This window comes from Convolutriloba macropyga, chromosome 9, assembly GCF_964194025.1.
Source record: "Convolutriloba macropyga chromosome 9, txConMacr16.3, whole genome shotgun sequence".
Classification (NCBI taxonomy): Eukaryota; Metazoa; Xenacoelomorpha; order Acoela; family Convolutidae; genus Convolutriloba; species Convolutriloba macropyga.
The window spans coordinates 26,164,798-26,185,107 of NC_134476.1; the positions used below are offsets into that span (position 1 = coordinate 26,164,798).

The 20,310-nt window shown below is 33.6% G+C and overlaps 1 protein-coding gene across 1 annotated transcript in view; it reads right to left on the reverse strand.

The window, feature by feature from the left end:
- The window catches only part of LOC142345292 (lactosylceramide 4-alpha-galactosyltransferase-like), a 48,206-nt gene that overhangs the window by 15,063 nt on the left and 12,833 nt on the right, over positions 1 to 20,310 (reverse strand). The window contains exons 3-5 of the mRNA XM_075397280.1: positions 20,055 to 20,252; positions 10,936 to 11,174; positions 7,942 to 8,111 (exon numbers count right to left, since the gene is read on the reverse strand). Of these exons, the coding sequence (XP_075253395.1) occupies positions 7,942 to 8,111; positions 10,936 to 11,174; positions 20,055 to 20,252 (607 nt within the window). The remainder of the gene's footprint in view (positions 1 to 7,941; positions 8,112 to 10,935; positions 11,175 to 20,054; positions 20,253 to 20,310) is intronic.

Genomic DNA, 20,310 nt, shown 5'->3' on the forward strand with positions numbered 1-20,310 from the left:
TATTCTAAATCACAGATAAGCCAATAGCCATAATCACTATCATCTGAAGTATTTAACACTTCATCTAGAGTTGTATTGGAGTACTCAAAATCTTTATGTGGTAGCTTTTGCTTCAGTGCATAACCGTATAAGTTATTGGCATCGATGTACCAGATAGACCTTTGGTCATGGGAATTCGTCCATGCTTCGCCATGCTCTGCCATTGGTGAAAGCACTTCGTGGATCTCCGAAGCATGTTCCTTGATTGATGTTTGACTCTGACTCTGACCCTGACTTCTAATATACCTATCACCCATAACACCACCTATGCCACCTCTCATTGCACTAATGAAGTCTGTTAGTATTTGCTCATCTTGTATTGCGTCTAATTCAACTTTGCTTAGTTTTAGGAAACAATCGAAGCTGTTGCTTGGTAGACAAATATAATGTAGAGGATTGAGCTTTAATGTATTCGTGTGTAACTTAACGAATAGATTGAAGCAGTGTGAATATATCAATGTGAATATGCTAATATGAATATATCATTTTCCATATATTCTAATGTAAATTCTTTACCTGTTTTATTACTATTAGAATTATTAAAATCATCTACTTCATCTTGAGTTGGTAACTTAGTTGTTAGTGATGATCTAAAGTCTTGAATTGATAGATTACCTAGTTTATTATTATAGCTATTCTCAACCTTAAAGTATTCATAAGGATATAATGTTTTATTTTTTATGTTGTAAACCTTTGCTATTTTATCAAGAGACATTATCAAGAAACTGTAACTATCTATAAACTTTAATATACCCACTCTAAACATTCTAGTTTTACCATTAGCACCAGGTAAGATATCAATTCTTCTCCTGCTATTATTCTGTTTAAATATCTCATTAAATAAAATATTGAAGTCATAGCCTTTACCATTATGAAATATTACTGGAATGAAGTTTTGATGTTTAAAGTTCAAGTTACAAATATTACATGCTGGACCTCTATATCTACCTGTTTGATGACAGTGATCTCTAACTTTATTAACACATTTTTTATTACAAATGTGGCATATATCATTAGCATCATGATACAATTTATCTTCTTCTGTAATTATCATTGCTTTGTTTATCTTAATACTATGTTTTGTTTCTGTTTCTAATAAATTTCTAACATAATCTTTGATGCAGTCTGGACCAAAGTATGATCTGTTATATACTTCATCTTTGCTAAGCACTTCATCTTTGCTATGCCAATTATAGCCAATAGCAATAGGTACATGTTCAGATATCTTATATGTATTGCTACCAATCTTTTCATCTGTTCCTTTCATGTAACATTCAATATCACTAAATATAACATTGTTCACTTCTTGTTGTTTATATTGATTCTTGAATTTAATTTGTTTTAACTTAGGACAAACAATCTTTGGTTTGATTTGGACACAGCATTCACGGATTTCATATATATGTTGAGAACTAAACCAATAGGTACAATTATCACAAAACCAGAACTTGGCATGTTTGGTGTTAGGTCTTTCTAGTAATACTTCTACATTTTTAATTAGGGCACAGTGTTCTTCCCAGACTAGGATCCTAACATTTTGTCTATCTTTTACAAAGTTAGGACATTTCTCTAAGCGTTCTACTTTGGCTATGTTACTATCTTGAGCAGACCTGTGATGAGGCACGACCGTAGGTCTGTAAAACCAAATATTGACATTATATTTATTTTGGATTTTTGTTATATAATCATATGCAGTTTCATTATATTCCCAGTAATCGACTAGATTATTAATATAATTATTTTCTCTAGTTGCATGTTCAGTTACAGGATGCAATGCAGCTGTAAAACATTATCGTAGACAGTCAAATTTATTACTTCTAATATTTAAAATCGCTTTTGTTTTATCTCTTAGACCTGGTGGCAGTTCAGTATAAGATCCTAATGATGGTTTAGTCCTTTCTATGTTTATTTGCATGTCTGTTATTCCAATAAACTCATAATCGTAGCCGTAACCCTCATACGTTTCTCTAACATGATCAAGCCATTGGTTTAGATTCAGTCGATGATCTTTATCCATATATTCATCGGTTCTAAAGTTTATATTAGTAGTCTTTTTTTCTTCTGAGTCTCTCTTCTTATACAAGCAATTGGCAGTAACTTTATATTTATCTGATTTAGATGGTTTAAAATCGTCTAATATGTAATCAACTGGTTCATTAATATCCTTGATATTTAGTAATATATAACTGCCTTTGATTAAAGCTTGATTTAATATTATAATTATCGTTTAAGACAACGTTTTCTCTCCAGTGTTTATTCATGTGAGTTTGTAGACCTATCTGATTTTTAAACTTATCGCCACAAACCCAGCATGGTTCAGTTTTAGTTTCAGTTTCAGTTTCAGTTTTAATAATATTCTTAGTTTCAATAATATCCTTAGTTTTGGTCTTAGTTTTAATAATATAATCATCTTCATCCGAATTATACACCCTCTCCGAGATTTCTTCTTCTTCAGACTCAAACATTTTCTCCAATAGTTCCTTATGTTTGAGATTGTATGATTGACGCCTGCATAAACCCTTCTTTGATTCAAAGAATAGATTACAGATGTCGCAGAAGTTTATGACAATAGTGTTAGTTGATTGAGACATGATGTATTTATTTAGAGAAAAATTTGGAAAAAATAACTTTTCGAAAAATGAATATGAAGTGTGATAAGTGTTTAAATAAGTCTTGGAAAGAATGTTGTAATAATTGTAAAGAATTAGAATATTCTTGTTATGTATGTAAAAATATGGTTAAAGTGAAAGATTATAAAGAACATTTGGGATATCATTATTCTGATCCTGATCAATATCTAACATGTAGTATGTGTAATGTTTATAAACATATATCATTATATAGATTTAGAAATAGGAAATGTAGACTATGTATTTATTTCCATAGATATAGATATGGTCCTACTAGAAATCAATTCAGAGAGCATGTTTTTAAGTATAATATTCAAAAAGCTAATTCTCCTTCTTTAAATTTATCTGTCATGTAGTTTTTGGGTTTTAATGATATTTTAGATTTAGACCTTTTTTCTTAATTAATACCAGATTTGAAATAAATAAAGAGTGAAAATCACTCTTAGAGTAATTCATAAAATAATGATTGATTTTGATTGATTTCTTGATTTTGATTGATTTTTGATTGAATATAGAGCTAATATATAGTAGTGAATAAAAGGGTGGTATAAGCAAGTAGTAGATATATAGAGTGGTGGGAAAAAGGTGGTATTTGGTCAGCTTCCGATTAGGAAGTGGTGGAATAGCACCTTTTCCCCCACTACTGTCGATATTTACGTGCAATTTGGTCGCTGACTAATGAAAAATCGGCATTGTGCTGAAACAAATGATAATTTTCAATTTCGGATAGGATATCAACTGATTTTTTTATCATAGCTGATGGAAGACTATTACAATTAAGCTACCTAGTTTCGTATAATCAAATATGGTATTTTAACCCAGCTGTGATAACTGCTGTTTCTTAGAAATTGAAAATATAATTTTAATTCTTTTGACAGTTTTCAAATGGTCTTTTAAGTTGGACTGTTTTAGTGCAATACTGTTTAGTCTTGCTCCGTTGTTGCCTCAACATAGACAAAAGCAAAAAACAACAAATTTTTCCAATTTGATCAATGAAAAGACTTTTGATCGACCCATGCCATGGAAACACCATGCTCGACACGATAAATCGTCTTTGGCAATTTATCGACTCATGCTTCACTCAAAAATTCCATAAAATCACCATGATTGATCTAATATGCCCATTTTATTCAATAAGGCCCTCTTAATGAGAATTTTTGAGTCTTTTTATAAGTTGAATCCTAATTCTTGGTTGTTTTGACTTCACGTAGCCTTTCACTTTTTCTGGTGAATCTGGTCATAAACTTCTTCCAGCGCTTGTCCTTTGTAGTTACTGGCCCAGGGCCTGGCCTTGGATCTGTTCAGTCTGGCCAAGGGTCCAATCTGGATCTGTTCAGTCTGGCCCAGGATAGTCAAATTGTGTTGGATCTGGCCCCGTGTCTGGCCCTGGGTCTGTTCGGTCATGACCAGGGTTGTCAAAGTGCGTTTGGTCTGGTCATACATGATTTGTTGTCTGCTCTGTTTGGTCTCCCCGGGAAACTTCGCCCGCCCTTGACTGTGAAGTGCTGTTTGTTTTGCTAATATTGCGTCTCGTCCTCCATCCGACTTGACTATTGCCTTAGAGAGTAGACGATAACAAAATTTCGTCCCAATTAATCGCTGTGCGAATAGGTGGAAGCTATATTGAAGCCATTCGGTTCGCGCTCCAGTTCGAGATGTCCAGACCAACTAGAACTCTGATCAGACCGTCTTGGAGCGCATACCTGCGCGTCGTGCGCTCGTATTACATGATCTCAAAAAGTATTCAAGTGCAAGTACAATTGTCTGGAATCTGTATGATCAGAGGCGTATTCGAGTGGACACTAGTTTGATCAGAAACCACTTCAATTTCGTTTTCGTCTGGCAATCTTTGTTGTATTTTAATACTGAGATATGTTGCCTCTTCAAAGAAGTACCAGTACAACAGCGTTCTGATCAAAAATTAATCTAGAGCCTTATGTCGCTGATGAGAACCAAGGGAGTCCAACTGATTCCAAATGCCGGTCCTCTTTAAAGTAATTTTGATTAACTGTAGATCAGAACTTTTTTGGAAAGCGATGTGGAAACAAGCCGTCGTGATTTGATTGATTCAATCGGAACACAATCGTGCACGTGCATCCCTATCAAGTTGTTCCCATCGGGCAATACTTTTTCCCGTAGGATGCTTCAGCAAACACAAATGGGATCTTTTCCGTTTTTGCCCCAACCCCCAGTACATTATGCACCCCCCCCCCCGTTACAGAGCACGTGCCATCACATAGTAATTTATTATGTGAAAATGTGACACGTGCCTTTGGGGGCTGCAAATAATATTCACCCACTAAGCTGGGAGGCAAAAAATAAAAAATCCCAAAATGTCTCAAGAATCATTCCAAATCGTTGGGCGGCCCTCCACAAGACCACCTGCTAAATTTCACCAGAAATCTTGAACTATGTCACCAAATTTTGTATTTACTCTCCTACCTTTTCTAGTAGTTCACTACAAAAAACTAGCAAATTCTTTTTGGTAATTACCTTTAATTGATATATTTTCGACAAGAGATGAACTATAACTTCAGTATGAAATTTATACGTTATTTTGATACCTTTATTTTCCTGACACTGAGTTCAATTATAAATTTTTTGACGTTTCAAGTTCATTCACCTCAAATCATTAAGCGTATTGTTACTGCAAAATAATTTCCGTTAACACAACTTCTTGACTTTGACACACTTCTTTCCTGATTTTGACACATGCATTTGAACAGATGGCAAGGAATCGTTTTCTTTCCAAAAAATAGTCAAACTGCACACTTTGAGGTACACGATTGTTTACAAACAAAAAGAACTACTGGCTGTGTTTCATGCTATTAGCATCAGACCAACTTATAATTGTATACAACAAACAGTATGTCTTGTTAGAACTTCTAACCATTAAATATCAGACACACATCTACAGGATAAGAAAATTTCAGGACAGAAGTGCATATGAAAAGTTTCGAAAAATATCCTCAAATTAGAAGTTGCAAAAAAAATTACGGAAACTTGTTAAGTGTTTTTACGTTTACTTTATTGCATCCCAATAGTCTTTTGGCTGATTTACAAATTAGCATAAGAATTGCATGAATGTTTTTTTATTTGATGGATTAGGGTTTTCAATTTTGGAAGTCATTTATCAATGTCCATGGCACATACAAAACAGTCCTAAGTACTGATTAAGTGACTCTGCTTGAAGTCACTGAGAACTTCTGGCGTTTATCGAGAAACGCGAGGTGGTTCGAGATATTAAGTCAAAATTTCGAAATGACTTCAGCAGAGTCACCTAACCATGCTTAAAACACTCACATTATAACAAGACCTAGACTGATTTATCTCGGACTGTTTCGCGTGTTTACTTTTGGAACTTTTTGTCGGAGAATGCTTTGCCTGAGAATATTTCATAACTTAAAACACTCACGTGCACATTTTAAAATGCCGAAAGTCTTCAGTGCCACAAGTTAAAAGGCCAGAAGTTGCTACTTAGCCAGAAGTTGACTTCCGTTGACTTTCGTCATTTTAAAAGGTGCGCGTTTCGTGTTTTAAGCATGGTTACGTGACTCGGTAGAATTCACTTCGAAATTCTGACTTAAAACCCCAGAATTTCTCAGTGACTTCAAGCAGAGTCACGTAACCATTACCTAAAACACAAAACGCGCACTTTATAAAATGACGAAAGTCAACGAAATTCAACTCCTTGCTAAGTAGCTAATTCTGGTATTTTAACTTCTGGCACTGCAGACTTTCGGCACTTTAAAATGTGCACGTGAGTGTTTTAAGTTATGAAATGTTCTCAGGCAAAGCATTCTCCGACAAAAAGTTCCAAAAGAAAACACGCGAAACAGTCCGAGATAAATCAGTCTAGGTCTTGTTATATAGATCAAAAAGAAAACGAAGCTTTAATCTTCCAGAAAATCTTTGAAGTTGAAAGAACAAAATCACCGTAGAAAATTTGGGTCTTTCCCATTATAGCTCCCCATGAAAATATAGCCCCCCATTATGGTATATTTACCATGATTGGGGGGCTATAGGTTATCTGAACACTAAGTTGGCGGGCTATAATGGGAAAGACCCGAAAATTTGATATTTTCTTGCACTATCAGACGGATGTGGCGCATGCATCAGAGTCCGAGTGGGAAAAACAATTTCAATATTAAACGAAGAGGGCTGATCGGATCAGAAAATGGTGGCAGTTAATGGGAAAAGAGATGAAATATGGAAAACCAGCCGTGGGTTGGTATTGGAGACAAGAAAAGTTGACGAGAGAGATTTTGATCAACTTCTTGCAATAATCAAGTCACTGCTTGCATTATTTTGAAATTGAATATTTAAGTATAAAAAATGAACACTGAAAGAGCAGGATCGCTACAACATAAGCAAAAATTCGTAAGGTTCCGTATCATAACAGCCGCCTCTCAAGAAACTAATCGTTTTGTGATTCGGGTACTTTTTGGAAAAATTCCTATAAACGTGCATCATTTTTGCACCAGCTGTTTTTTCTCTACCATTACTTCTTCTTTTGTCTGATCCTCTTCAAAATTTGACACCGAGGGGTGTCTTTTTTAAACTAGTTTTGCGAAGTTAACGTTTCTTCAACTAAATTTTGAACAAAACACTAGTTGATTGACCTAGCTGAGACCAATTATTCGCTTATGTTTCATGAAAGCGTACTTGCATTACATACTGCTAATTTGCAATCCGATTATTTAACGAGAAAATCGACGAAAATTTATTGAATACAAAATTTGCTTATGTCAATCCTTGGTTCAAAAATAGTAACTTGGCGGACAACTATTGCTGCGCTCTATGAAACCTTTACAAAACAATTAATGAGTTTATAAAAATGTCTGTTGGAAAATTCAATAATTAGAAAACTAGCACAACATAGCTGGACGTATTTAATACAACTATCCTGGTTAATGCAAGAGCTTTGACCTTTTCCTAAGATATTAAAAACAATTTTCTCTTTTTTGAACTTAATCATTTAAAGCATTTTGCTTATTTCTAAAAGATAAACAATTTTTAATTTTCTGTAGTTTTACCAGAACTATTTCAATGTCCAATATTATTGCTTAAAGCATGTGGTAAACATTGTTGTAAATGTTTACGTTAATAGTAATTGCCATACAGCCGAAGTGTAGCAACATAGGTAGTTTAAAACCACATTAAGATGACTTAGAAAACATTATCTCAGTAGCATTTTTATCCATCTAAGACAATTTTCTGCCCAAAACATTCCCTGTTAAACGTGGTAATTAGAAAACTAGAGAAAACGTACATTTCTGTGATCATTATAGTGGGAGTAGAAATGAACAGCGTAGGCACATCTGAACACGTCTTCCCATTGTTGAGGAGTTTTTGGATCAGCTGACCAGAGAATAGATTTGGCTTGGTGGTAAACAACCGGCAAGAATGTGTAGTCCGGAATCAATGTCACTTCTCGATGGGCTGAAAGGAAGCATCCAATCATGATACAGATGAGAGCGCATTTTAAACCATGATTTTGTACAACTTACGCAGAATGCCTGAATGTATCTGAGAAAAGCGCTAAAATTTGCTGAATTTTGATTAATCGGTGTATTCTCATCGGTTTTTCGACCGCAGTTCTGCCATCTATAGCGCGTAAATATGTCAATACTATGCGCTCAGGGTTTTGAAACGGTGAAAACAAATTTTCAAAAGTTTATGTGATTAATCTCAGCTATCTTTCATTCCTATAGAAAGGAATTGATGATACTTCTCAATAATGAAATAAAAAAGTTTGAAAAAATATCAATTACAATTTATACTTCAAAAAGGGTGTTAAGTGTTTGTGCTCTAAGGATAATAATTTGCCCGATTAGTTAAACATAGTGAGAAAATTTCAAGTTGATAGTTGTGAGAACAGTAATGAGAAAAACACGTATAATTAATTTTAAAAAATTAGTTATTTCATTGATTTATAGCTTTGAACCAGTTGAAATCGTTTTTGAACAGTGAGTACATTTGATTTTACAATTATGCATAAACACCAATAAAACCGTTTTCTTGAAAGTTTCTAAAAGCAAACACTCTTAGAACAAAATTTTACGAAAAAAGTGACAAAAAAGTGTCTAACGAAAAGGGCCGCATATAGTATCGAAACAACAAGAAATTTTTTTGAGGTGTTAAGGAGGTTTGAAAATGGGACACTGGGGCTTCTCTGGTCCCAATTCTGGCGCATGCAACGGCTTTCGAATAAAAATTCTCATTATGGCCTCCATTGTGTTTCACAGTTTCATCTAACTAAAACGAACTTGAAATGAATTGAAACGAGACATAATGATACCTTGTCTACCACAATACAGACCATAATTGCAAAATAGCAAAAGAAACTGAGCATGTCAGCATCAAGGATTTAATATTTGAAGACGTTTTGTTAAATTTTATTTAAAACTACCAATCATAGAACGCACCATTGTGGAAAATTACAAACCCTAGCAAGTTCATAGAACGGACTTTTTATGGTCTTTATGGACCACTATGTTCCGCTTTATGGTTGGTAAGTTTGGTCAACTCGGGTACGTTATAAGCGTAGATCGTACATAACTTTGCGTTTGTAAGCGTAGATCTTACATAATTTGGCGTCGAATTTACCGTAGATCCCCAGTGATTGTGGAATTTTTATCGTGTAAGATCTGATAAGATGCTGACTAAGAATTTTTATCGTGTAAGATCTTATCAGATCTTACACGATAAAAATCCCTCTTATCAGATCTTACACGATAAAATTCTGGTAAGAGGAATTTTTATCGTGTAAGATTTGATAGGACATCTTATAAGATAAACATTCCTCTTATCAGAGTTTTTATCGTGTAAGATCTGATAAGACGGAATTTTTATCGTGTAAGATTTGATAGGACATCTTATAAGATAAACATTCCTCTTATCAGAGTTTTTATCGTGTAAGATCTTATCAGATCTTACACGATAAAAATCCCTCTTATCAGATCTTACACGATAAAATTCTGGTAAGAGGAATTTTTATCGTGTAAGATTTGATAGGACATCTTATAAGATAAACATTCCTCTTATCAGAGTTTTTATCGTGTAAGATCTGATAAGACGGAATTTTTATCGTGTAAGACCTGATATGACATGTCTTAATTTTTTCAATATAATCGTATAACGTAGTCAAGGTCCTATGAATGTAAAAAAAGAATCGGTCAGCTAACCAATTATGAAACAAAAAAAAGCTTGTTGATTCTGTTTTGGCGGAAGTTTTAGTGTGAGTCTTAACTGTGTACTATGGCTAAACTTAGCAGTCCAAGATAGTTTTGGTCTTTGAAAAAAAAATTCAGCCTAGTTTGATAATTACCGCTTCGGAGAAAGCCCCTGCCACTCAAATAATCGCTTTTACAATATCTAATAAGTCTTACAAGACAGTATAAGATATTTTTCTCTTTGTTGCTTGCTCTGACACTTAAGTGTTGCATGCTGTAGATTTTCGGCTACTGCTTGAGAGCAACTCTGAATTGTCTTCAATATGAAAAATATACCATACTTCAGGAATTTATATAAGAGGAATTTTTATCGTGTAAGATCTTATAAGAGGAATTTTTATCGTGTAAGATCTTATAAGAGGAATTTTTATCGTGTAAGATCTTATAAGAGGAATTTTTATCGTGTAAGATCTTATAAGAGGAATTTTTATTGTGTAAGATCTTATAAGAGGAATTTTTATCGTGTAAGATCTTATAAGAGGAATTTTTGTTGTGTAAGATCTTATAAGAGGAATTTTTATCGTATAAGATCTGATAAACGTCTTATCAGATCTGATAAGAAGATGCATCCCCTTACAGGCTATTAGCAAGATGGTTTTGTCAGAAATTTGTCAGATCTTACACGATAAAAATTCCACAATCACTGGGGATCTTACAAAAATACAAAGTTTAGAGCTTTTTTGTGCGACTAGAACCACTGACCTACGGCATGCTTATCGCCTCTTCTACCACCGAGCCACCGTACACTATTGGGTTTAAAAACAACTTTTTTAAAATAAGTTATGTGAAATCCACGCTAAATTCAACACAAATTTATTTATCTACGCCATATTCAACGCAAAGTTATGTAGAATCTAATTATGTAAGATCTACACTTAATTCAACGCAAAACTATGTAAGCGTAGAGCGTAGATATGTTGAACGCTTTCACAGCGAATCTTACATAATTTTGCGTTTTTTCGCGTTGACACCTTGGCCAAGGGGGTATAATAGGAAAAATCTGATATTTTAAGTGAGAGACCCAAACTAACGCTTTCCTTTATCCAAAATTCTGTTAGTTAGTCTTGTTTTGTACATTTGTGTTGCAACCAAAACTGCGTGAGATGGCCCCACTTGATTTCTCTTGTCGCTCATTGGGTCATACGTTCTGTTTGCACTCTCCATGTATTGAAGTAAGAATTCATGACCAGCTGGGAAGCCGAACTCACCATTATGTATTGATATAACATCCAAAGAGCCCTCTCGAATGTTGCATGTCTTGTTGTCTGGCCTAAAAGGTTCACATTTGGTCACACACATTGCGCAAATCCTTGAATCAAAAATCTTAAGAGACAAAGCCCAGATCCCACAGGTACCTCTTTTCAAAATATTGATTTTTTTTTGATTTTTTGTTCCATTTTGGTTTCTGTTTATAGTGCCTTGAATCACTTCTTATTAAAAAAGCGTTGAGAAATACTGTTGATTCCATTTGCCGCGTTTTCAACTGTAAATGTGATTCGGAAAATGTTTGTTTTTATTTCTTTCCTTATTTGCTTCAAATTTTACTTTTATACCCTATAGTTTTATACCCTTAAACTTTTTGTATATTTTAATTGCGAAGGTTTCCAGATTGAGATCTGAGACGGGATTCTTTCCGGCTGTGAGGCGGAGTCGTCACTGGTTTTATTACAAATGATTCGATACATTTGGTTTACTCAGGTTTCCATTTGACTCTCAAAGCCTGAGATCGGTCAATTGGCATACATAAGTACAGTCCTTACATTCCAGATTACATACAGTCTGTGACTATAAATTATTGGCTGCAAATACCTTTTGAAAATCGGCGTGAACTTTACAGATTGTTTTATGACATGTCCATTTTTGCGCTTTTCCTCTGTATATATATATATATATATATATATATATATATATATATATATATATATATATATATATATTCTTTTCCTCTGTAACTATAGTGAAAAAGTTTCAAGATCCTTGAAAATTGAACAAATTTCAAATAAGAGCTTGGAAACGAATCGAATAAGTTCAAAAACGTCCTGGTTGTGTCGATTTAGTATCTTACCTTGAAGATCGGACATATTCTTTCTGGATCATACGAACAAATTATTATAACAATTACATCCGAAAAAATTTCGATGAGAGCATAAAATCATGAACTCCAAAGTTCTCTAATAGGAAAATTTGCCGACTATTTTTTTTGCATCTTCAGGACGTATTTTGTACGATTTCATAGCAATTTTTTTTGTTTCCAGGGTTACGTTGGACGATTGTCGGCTATTGCTTGCGTTTTGTGGACCTATTTTGGACATTTTTTAGACTTTTGGTTATGTACAAAGCAAGGCAAAAAATTAGAGTTTTCAGCACCTACTGAAACTGAAGAAATTGATAAAATAGAGTGCGGAACCTGCAATGGCGAGATTTCTATTTGAGCAATTAGGACTTCTATACTAGCAACAATATGGCAAGTGATATTAAGAACTTTTTGTTGCTATTCGGTGATCAAACGGAAACCATTCGAAGCAATGTCCAGAATTAACAAACTTCATGTTACTGAAAATTTATGATTATCCTGCTTACACACTAATTGAGAAATCATTACGAGGGAAACATGATGGGTCTTTAAAGAAGGTAATATTCGGAATCGTCAGATAACAATAAAACATATCGTATAAGCGTAATGAAAGAAAAAAAAACATTTAAAGTTAGAAGGATTAGCAACAAAATTAACAGACAGGAAATGCAAAACAAAAAGTCATTGAGTGGGAGATAATTTGAGGTTAGAACAAAAAACAGATCTGAATCTGGCAGAAATTCTAGGAACATAATAAAGGATAATGTGCTACCCAAGTCCACTGAAGAAAAAAATACAAAAATTGGTTTGAAGCAATGCAAATGGAGAATCATTAGGCAATGCAAAAGAACGTAGATAACTACGTAGATAACTACAATGCTAAAGAACGTAAAAATTTGTAGATAACCAAAAAATCAAACATAATGGACGCCGTTTAAATTTTGCTCTGAAAACTGGCCTAGCGGGAAAAGAATGAGATTTAAAGCGAGGTTGGCGGAAAACGGTTTTGGCCAAGTTCCAGGTAGAGGTTACAAGGAAACTTTCTTGTCAACAACGAGCCTCCCCACTATCGCCCATATTGAAGTTATGGAGTGTGTAAAGACTCTGAGCTCAAATGACATTGAAATAACATATTTAAACGCTGATATTTACGAAGAGATATTTGTGCACCGACTTGAGGGTTATGAAGAATACAATGAACAAGGCAACCCATTAGTCTAAAAGTTAAACGAAATTTTCTACGGTTTGAAACATTCTGGCGGGAGCTGGTATTCAAACAATAACTGTATCTGTGTGGTTAATATGGCTATATAGGGAGTGGAAAAAATTTTTGCAAATTTTTCGAAAATATTGTAAGTAAGAAGTTCATGATAAGTAGCTTTGGTGACGTGATCTGAATACCGAATATAAAAATTGAGAAGATAGGAAACGGAATACTGCTAAGTCAAGAGGCATATGTACAAAAAATGACTGAACAAAATATATTGAGAGACTGTAACATTTGACATTTGAAAATCCCTTCAGTTATGCTCCAAAATTTTTAAAAGTTAACTTAGAAAGCAACAAACATAAGAAAATGCAGTATTGTAATTATAGGGTGATAGTAAGATTTTTGTCTCTTGGCGTTGTCTTCTAGACCAGACAGTTGATTTTTCGAAATTGTTTGTAGAACATCCGAGGGCAAATGATGAAAAGTTGCAAAAAGTTACTTGAAGAGTACAAAGTCTGAAAACCTGATTTATAAAAAAATTGACGAGTTAGAACTCTAAGGGTTTTCTGGTTCTGACTGGGCGGGTAACCAAGATAACAGAAAAAAAACCATGAGTGGTTATTGTTTCAAGCTTGAATATAGTTGCGGAGCAATCAGCGGGGCTAGCAAATGCAGAGGCAAGTATCAACTTCCAAAGCTGAATCTTAGCTGAATGCTGTAGTACAGAAAATTAAAGAGGCGGTACATTTGATAAATCTCTTGAGAAAAAATGGACATAGATGTTTAGCACCCTTTGCAAGTGTTTGTACCTAATCAGGTTTGTATTACTCTCAGAAAAAATCTCTGAACCATGACAAGACTAAGAACTTTGCCTTAAAAGTGCACATCTATGGGAATTTTGTCTTAGATAGACTATTAGACTTCAACTAATTGTCTACCGGTTTCATGCCCGCAGACACCTTTTCAAAAACTTATGGAGAGATCAAAAGTTTTATTTTATTGTGATGTTTTTCGGGGTTCAAAAACTTAGTGTGATAGGAGTGGTATCAAATGCAAAATATCAATTGTTTGAATACGAAATGTACACGCGCTTGGATACCTACACACGCTGTGTCACATTGTTTTGAGAAAAAAATGCTTATTTCACGTGCCGTTTGCACTATTTTGTTCCACAAATATTTGGCTTCAGCATGTAAATTTATTACTTTTAACTTCCGCTCGTGATTGATCGCTCTGAGAAAATGCTCTTAAACATCGCATGTCACCAAAATTCATAGAAGTCATAAATCAAAGACGGTTGTGTGGAATGTAAAAAGCAGGTAATAACTTGTTATTCAAATGGGCTAAGATTTGTGTTTATTGTCACTTTTGTCAGCCATCAATTCTAGTTAAAATTTTTGACTTTAAGATTTGTCTATGCGTTCTGGTTAACCGAAAACAAGTATTGGCCTGGACTTGGGTTTTGATTTGCCAAGTATTAGCCAGGACATGGATTTAGACTTGCCAAATTTATATAATGTGATTCTTTAAGAAATTTGTTGATGTTTATTATTTTATTTTGTTTGAATGATTTGAAGTATTTTTTTTGTTTCAAACATAATTAACCGTATGGTTATAATTTTAATTTAATTGTTGCAATAAAGTCTTGGTCAAGACGTGCACAAGTCTGACCAGGTTATAAGTTGAGATGATCATGATTCTGAATTAGTACTGATTACCGGGAAACACCTGGGTTGTAGTCTGATTATAGAGATCATTTTGATCTTCACCAAATCATCTGCTAACAATTCTAATGTATTTTGGAATAGTAAAGGAACAGTTGCCTATTGAATTAACGAAAAAAAAAACGAAAAATAATTATTTCACATCCGACGTTGGTTATTCAAAAAAGGCAAAACTTCTTCTTGTTATACTCCCCAATCGCTCCCCTCTCCCCCTTATCAGCGTATGGTAACATATAGGCGCCACCCCCTCCATTACCGTAATTTCTCGGCTAATCATTACAGTCTAGTACAGACACCTATAACAAGCCTACATCGAGCAATCTTGCTTCTTTTTGTAAAATTGTCTATTACAGGCCTTGAAATACATAATTGTTCCGACCCACTTTTGTGGGGGAGGAACTATATAAACAAATGGTTTTTTTGTTCAGACAAATTTGGCCGATCGATATAATCATCGTAGAGAGTTGTGAGTGGTATCATTAAAAAGATCGTCCATCGTAGAATATGGAATTAAAAGATTTTTCAAATTTTGCTTTTTATAGGAAGTTATTGAGGTTTAAAGTGTTGTGAACATTAGACGTAATTCAGCTGCTTTTTTTTCACATCTTCGGTAATTTTGACCAAATTTTTGTCACTTTTGTTCAAATTGTTAACTGCAGTTTTATTCATTTTATCTGTAAAGATAGAGAGGGGTTGCTGAATTGTTCGATCCGAGTTTTTTGGCTAGAATTTATGCTAAAATTTTCAAAATTCAGACTTTTTTCGCGACCAAATTTGCTTTTTTAGCCCACTTTCTTTAATCTTTCTGGAAGTAGATACCTTAAAACTGAGGCCATATTCTTTTTAAGCTGACAAACGAGTTAAAGGAACTACCGGACGCTTTGAGAGTCTTCTGGAATTATATTTTTGCCAAGTTTTGTTCCAAATATAAACTCTATAATTAAACAAAATGAATTTTTATTTTTGACAAACTGAATAACTTTGTTAAAAAATTGATCTGCTTCGCAACCATATGAACAAAAGAGAATTTTGATAGACGCGCAGTAATTATAGGGTTGATTTTGACCACGGCATAGATCCTTACGATAATGTTTTAGATTTTATTGAGGCGCGACTTTTTAAAAAAATTTTTCCGCTTTGTAAATTGTTTTTTTTTTGTAAATTACTGACAAAAAACTCAAATCAGGGCTCAATTAAGGAAATATAAATAGACGACAAACAAAAAAAATGAGGTCCAACGAGTTTATATTACGGTTTCAGAATTATGGTCATGGTTTTTTTTTAGCTCTGACAAATTGTTTCCGTAAAAAGTTGTTAGACTTTTTGAGTTTTGCGATCAATTTTTATCTTTTTTGTAGCCCAATGATTTATCGCCCCCAATCAAAGATCCAGATATCTTTTAGAAGGTAAAAATGAACCTAGACAAAACTTTCAGTTGTTATCTATTATCTTATGACTTTGAATATATCTGTATTAAGAAAATATTGGTTAATTTTTGAACTTTGACACTATTTTGTCTTAAACTCTTTCTTTCTAGTTTTCTTTCTCTTTCTTTTTCTTAAATTCTGTCTTCTTAAATTAGTTTTTTCTTTCTCAACTTCGGGTGCAGTCGCAGCAAAAACCGATTTCTTGTGGATTATAAAGGTTTCCGTAAAGGTTTCATGCTCAACTAACGGTTTCTTTGTTTTGGTACTACGCGTTTTTGAGGTTTTTTTAAAAATTTTTAAGCATGATTACATATTTCATTTTGTTTCCTTGTCAAATTATCACTTTATTGACAAGTCCAATTGAAAGAAAGCAAAGCAGAGAAAATGCACAGCGTTGAAAAAGGCTTATCTGATTACGTTAATTGTTTTTGTTATATAGTTTATGCTTTTCGAACTGAGACAAAGTTATCTCGCAACATTTTATGGTTTTTTTTGTTTTTGCCTATGTTTGTCTTTCCTTTTGTTTTTGTGCGCCATATAACTGAGAACGATAGGTCTCAATTGCTTTTCCAGGACGTTCAACTCAACCTCGTAAAGATTTCAATTTATAGCTGTTTGTTATAATTATTTTCAAATTGAATTTTTTAAAAAAATTCTCAACTCTACCTTTTTTCTTTTGATTTTCGTAACTGTTTAACTCACTCTCACTAATTGAACGTCTTAATTACTTTTGTTGATTCAAAATTTTCTTGTGTGCTCGGTTATGCGTTGTGACTGATTGCTTCGACGATTAATTTCATAAAATTATTTCGAGATGCCTTTACTGTTCATTTTTTCGGTTTTCTTGTTGTTGTCTTGTCTACAAAATTCCTTATTAGGAAGAATTCTTGGTGTTAAAATGAGGAGAAAGTGACCATTTACAGTTCTTGCTTGTAACATCATATAAATATTGTGCCTTGTACAGTGTGCTCTCGTAAAGTTGAAGCTTTTTTTATGTTTGTTTTTTGCGGGGTCGTGACTTAGTCTCAATTTTAAAAAGCCCAACTGGCTTCCTGATGTGTTGCAGTTTAATGCATCGCTGTTTTTTGAAAACCTAAGTCTGTTATGACTTTTGAAATTATTTATTTTCAAGAGCATAATTGGGTTTTTGAGCTTTGTCATTTTTTCGAAAAGGTTTTCTGTCAATTCGTAGCTCAGTTTCTGTAAACACAGGTCTAAACCCGTTTCCAGTGAGCTGTTAGTTAATCTCCTAAAGGTTTTTAGCTTCGAACATTTGCTTCTCGGCTTTGTTACTACTGTTTCTACAAGATTTCCTAAAATTTTTGAGGTATTTTATATTTGTACATTTTATAGGATTTTTGTTTTCTTTTTAATTTTTAAAAATAATCGTAGGTTCCATTGGTTTAAAAATTTTGCGCAATTGCAAATTGGATAAGGACGTGTCTCAATGGCTTCCTATGGAGATATAAATGAACATTTTAGGGATTTCTGTAGAAATCTAATGACAGCAATAACGGTGAAATTGATTGTTTTCAAAAAAAGGAACGTAATTTTAATTTTGTATTTCTTTGCTCTTTCTTGTCGACCTGTTAACCAGTCGCATTGAAGACAGGTCCCATATCTTTTCTCTTGAAGTATAGGTCAATTTATTTCGTTGAGGTTTTATTTGATGCGAGTTTGATTTTGTTCAGATTTTTTTAATTAAAGACATGGCGTTTTGGTCGTAAATAATGTTTCTTGTTTGAAATTTATCATTGTTTTTTCTAGTAGTCTTGTTATAGTATGTTTTTTCTAGTAGTTTCCAGTAGTCTTAGTAACTCAACCTCGTAAAGATTTCAGTTTATAGTTGTTTATTTTAATTATTTTCAAATTGAATTTTTTTAAAAAAAATTCTCAACTCTACCTTTTTTCTTTTGATTTTCGTGACCGTTTAACTCACTCTCACTAATTGAACGTCTTAATTACTTCTTCTGATTCAAAATTTTTTTGTGTGCTCGGTTATGCGTTGTGACTGATTGCTTCGACGATTAATTTCATAACATTATTTCGAGATGCCTATACTGTTCAATTTTTCGGTTTTCTTGTTGTTGTCTTGTCTACAGAATTCCTTATAAGGAAGAATTCTTGATGTTAAGATGAGGAGAAAGTGACCATTTACAGTTCTTGCTTGTAACATCATGTAATTATTGTGCCTTGTACAATGTGCTCTCGTAAAACTGAAGCTTTTTTTATGTTTTAAACAAGCCCAACTGGCTTCCTGATGTGATGCAGTTTAATGCATCGCTGTTTTTTGAAATCCTAAGTCTGTTATGACTTTTGAAATTTTTTATTTTCAAGAGCATAATTGGGTTTTTGAGCTTTGTCATTTTTTCGAAAAGGTTTTCTGTCAATTCGTAGCTCAGTTTCTGTAAACACAGGTCTAAACCCGTTTCCAATGAGCTGTAAGTTAATCTACTAAAGGGTTTTAGCTTCGAACATTTGCTTCTTGGCTTTGTTACTACTGTCTCTACAAGATTTCCTAAAATTTTTGAGGTATTTTATATTTGTACATTTTATAGGATTTTTGTTTTCTTTTTAATTTTTAAAAATAATCGTAGGTTCCATTGGCTTAGAAATTTTGCGCAATTGCAAATTGGATAATGACGTGTCTCAATGGCTTCCTATGGAGATATAAATGAACATTTTAGGGATTTCTTTAGAAATCTAATGACAGCAATAACGGTGAAATTGATTGTTTTCAAAAAAAGGAACGTAATTTTAATTTTGTATTTCTTTGCTCTTTCTTATCGACCTGTTAACCAGTCGTTATTGAAGACAGGTCCCATATCTTCTCTCTTGAAGTATAGGTCAAATTATTTCGTTGATGTTTTATTTGATGCGAGTTTGATTTTGTTCAGATTTTTTCAATTAAAGACATGGCGTTTTGGTCGTAAATAATGTTTGTTGTTTGAAATTTATCATTGTTTTTTCTAGTAGTCTTGTTATCAACAACGTTCATTGGCCCTCTAGCGTGGCATTACTGAATTCCATTGGTTCTTTATCGAATGATATGTATGTTTTTGAAAGTTTTCTATCTCTTTATCATTTGGTAGCCAATTAAGTCAAGAATGTGGATGAGCGGGGTCGGAAACGTATGTGCGTACGCACATTACCAAGCCTCCTTGTTTTGATCTGGATTTCACTTTATGAGACATTTTTTCGATTGGCCTAGTTCAGAAGGTTATTTCAGAAGTAAATGGGTCCGCACTTTCATTCCTCTTCTGCTTTTCGCGTTCAATTAGTGATTACAAGATTTAAAAAATACTAGAACCAAACACTTGCAATGATATCCATGTTAGGCTTATAACACTGGTTACGGTTATCAAATAATATAAAATGAGAATTAACAGAAAAAAAGATAAACATTCAATTGTTTCAAATACTTATGTATATACCGGGGGATGTTTGTGAAATTATTAAATTCTGTCAAGCACAATTTGACATACCGTTAATTGATAATTTTTGATACTTTTGAGTAATATTTCTGCTATATTTAGTTTCATTTTAATGACTGCCCTAAGTCATGGATATTACTTGCATATTTTTTCAAGTAAAACCACATTTTTGAAATCGAAATCTTCATGCTATTTAGCTCAAAACCGACCGATAATTGTGATCTGTACCAGCTACTTATGACTGGAAAGACACCAAAAATCAGAGCCCTTTTCAAACTAACTTAGTTGTTTGAGGCATCTCAATGACGAGGAAAGTGGTAAGAGGTCTCATGTCTTTAGTGACGATGACATCCAGATCCATGTAGTATCCACCATACTTGTAAACAATGGCCAGACGACCAAGGTCACTGTAGTGAGTAAATTTGTGACCACCCGCCACCCTATCTAGTCGTCCAGTTATTCCCTCAACTGGGGTGTTTCTGTTGTCATTATGGCAATGATGAGCAACTGTTTTCCGACTTTTAGTTTAAACACGTT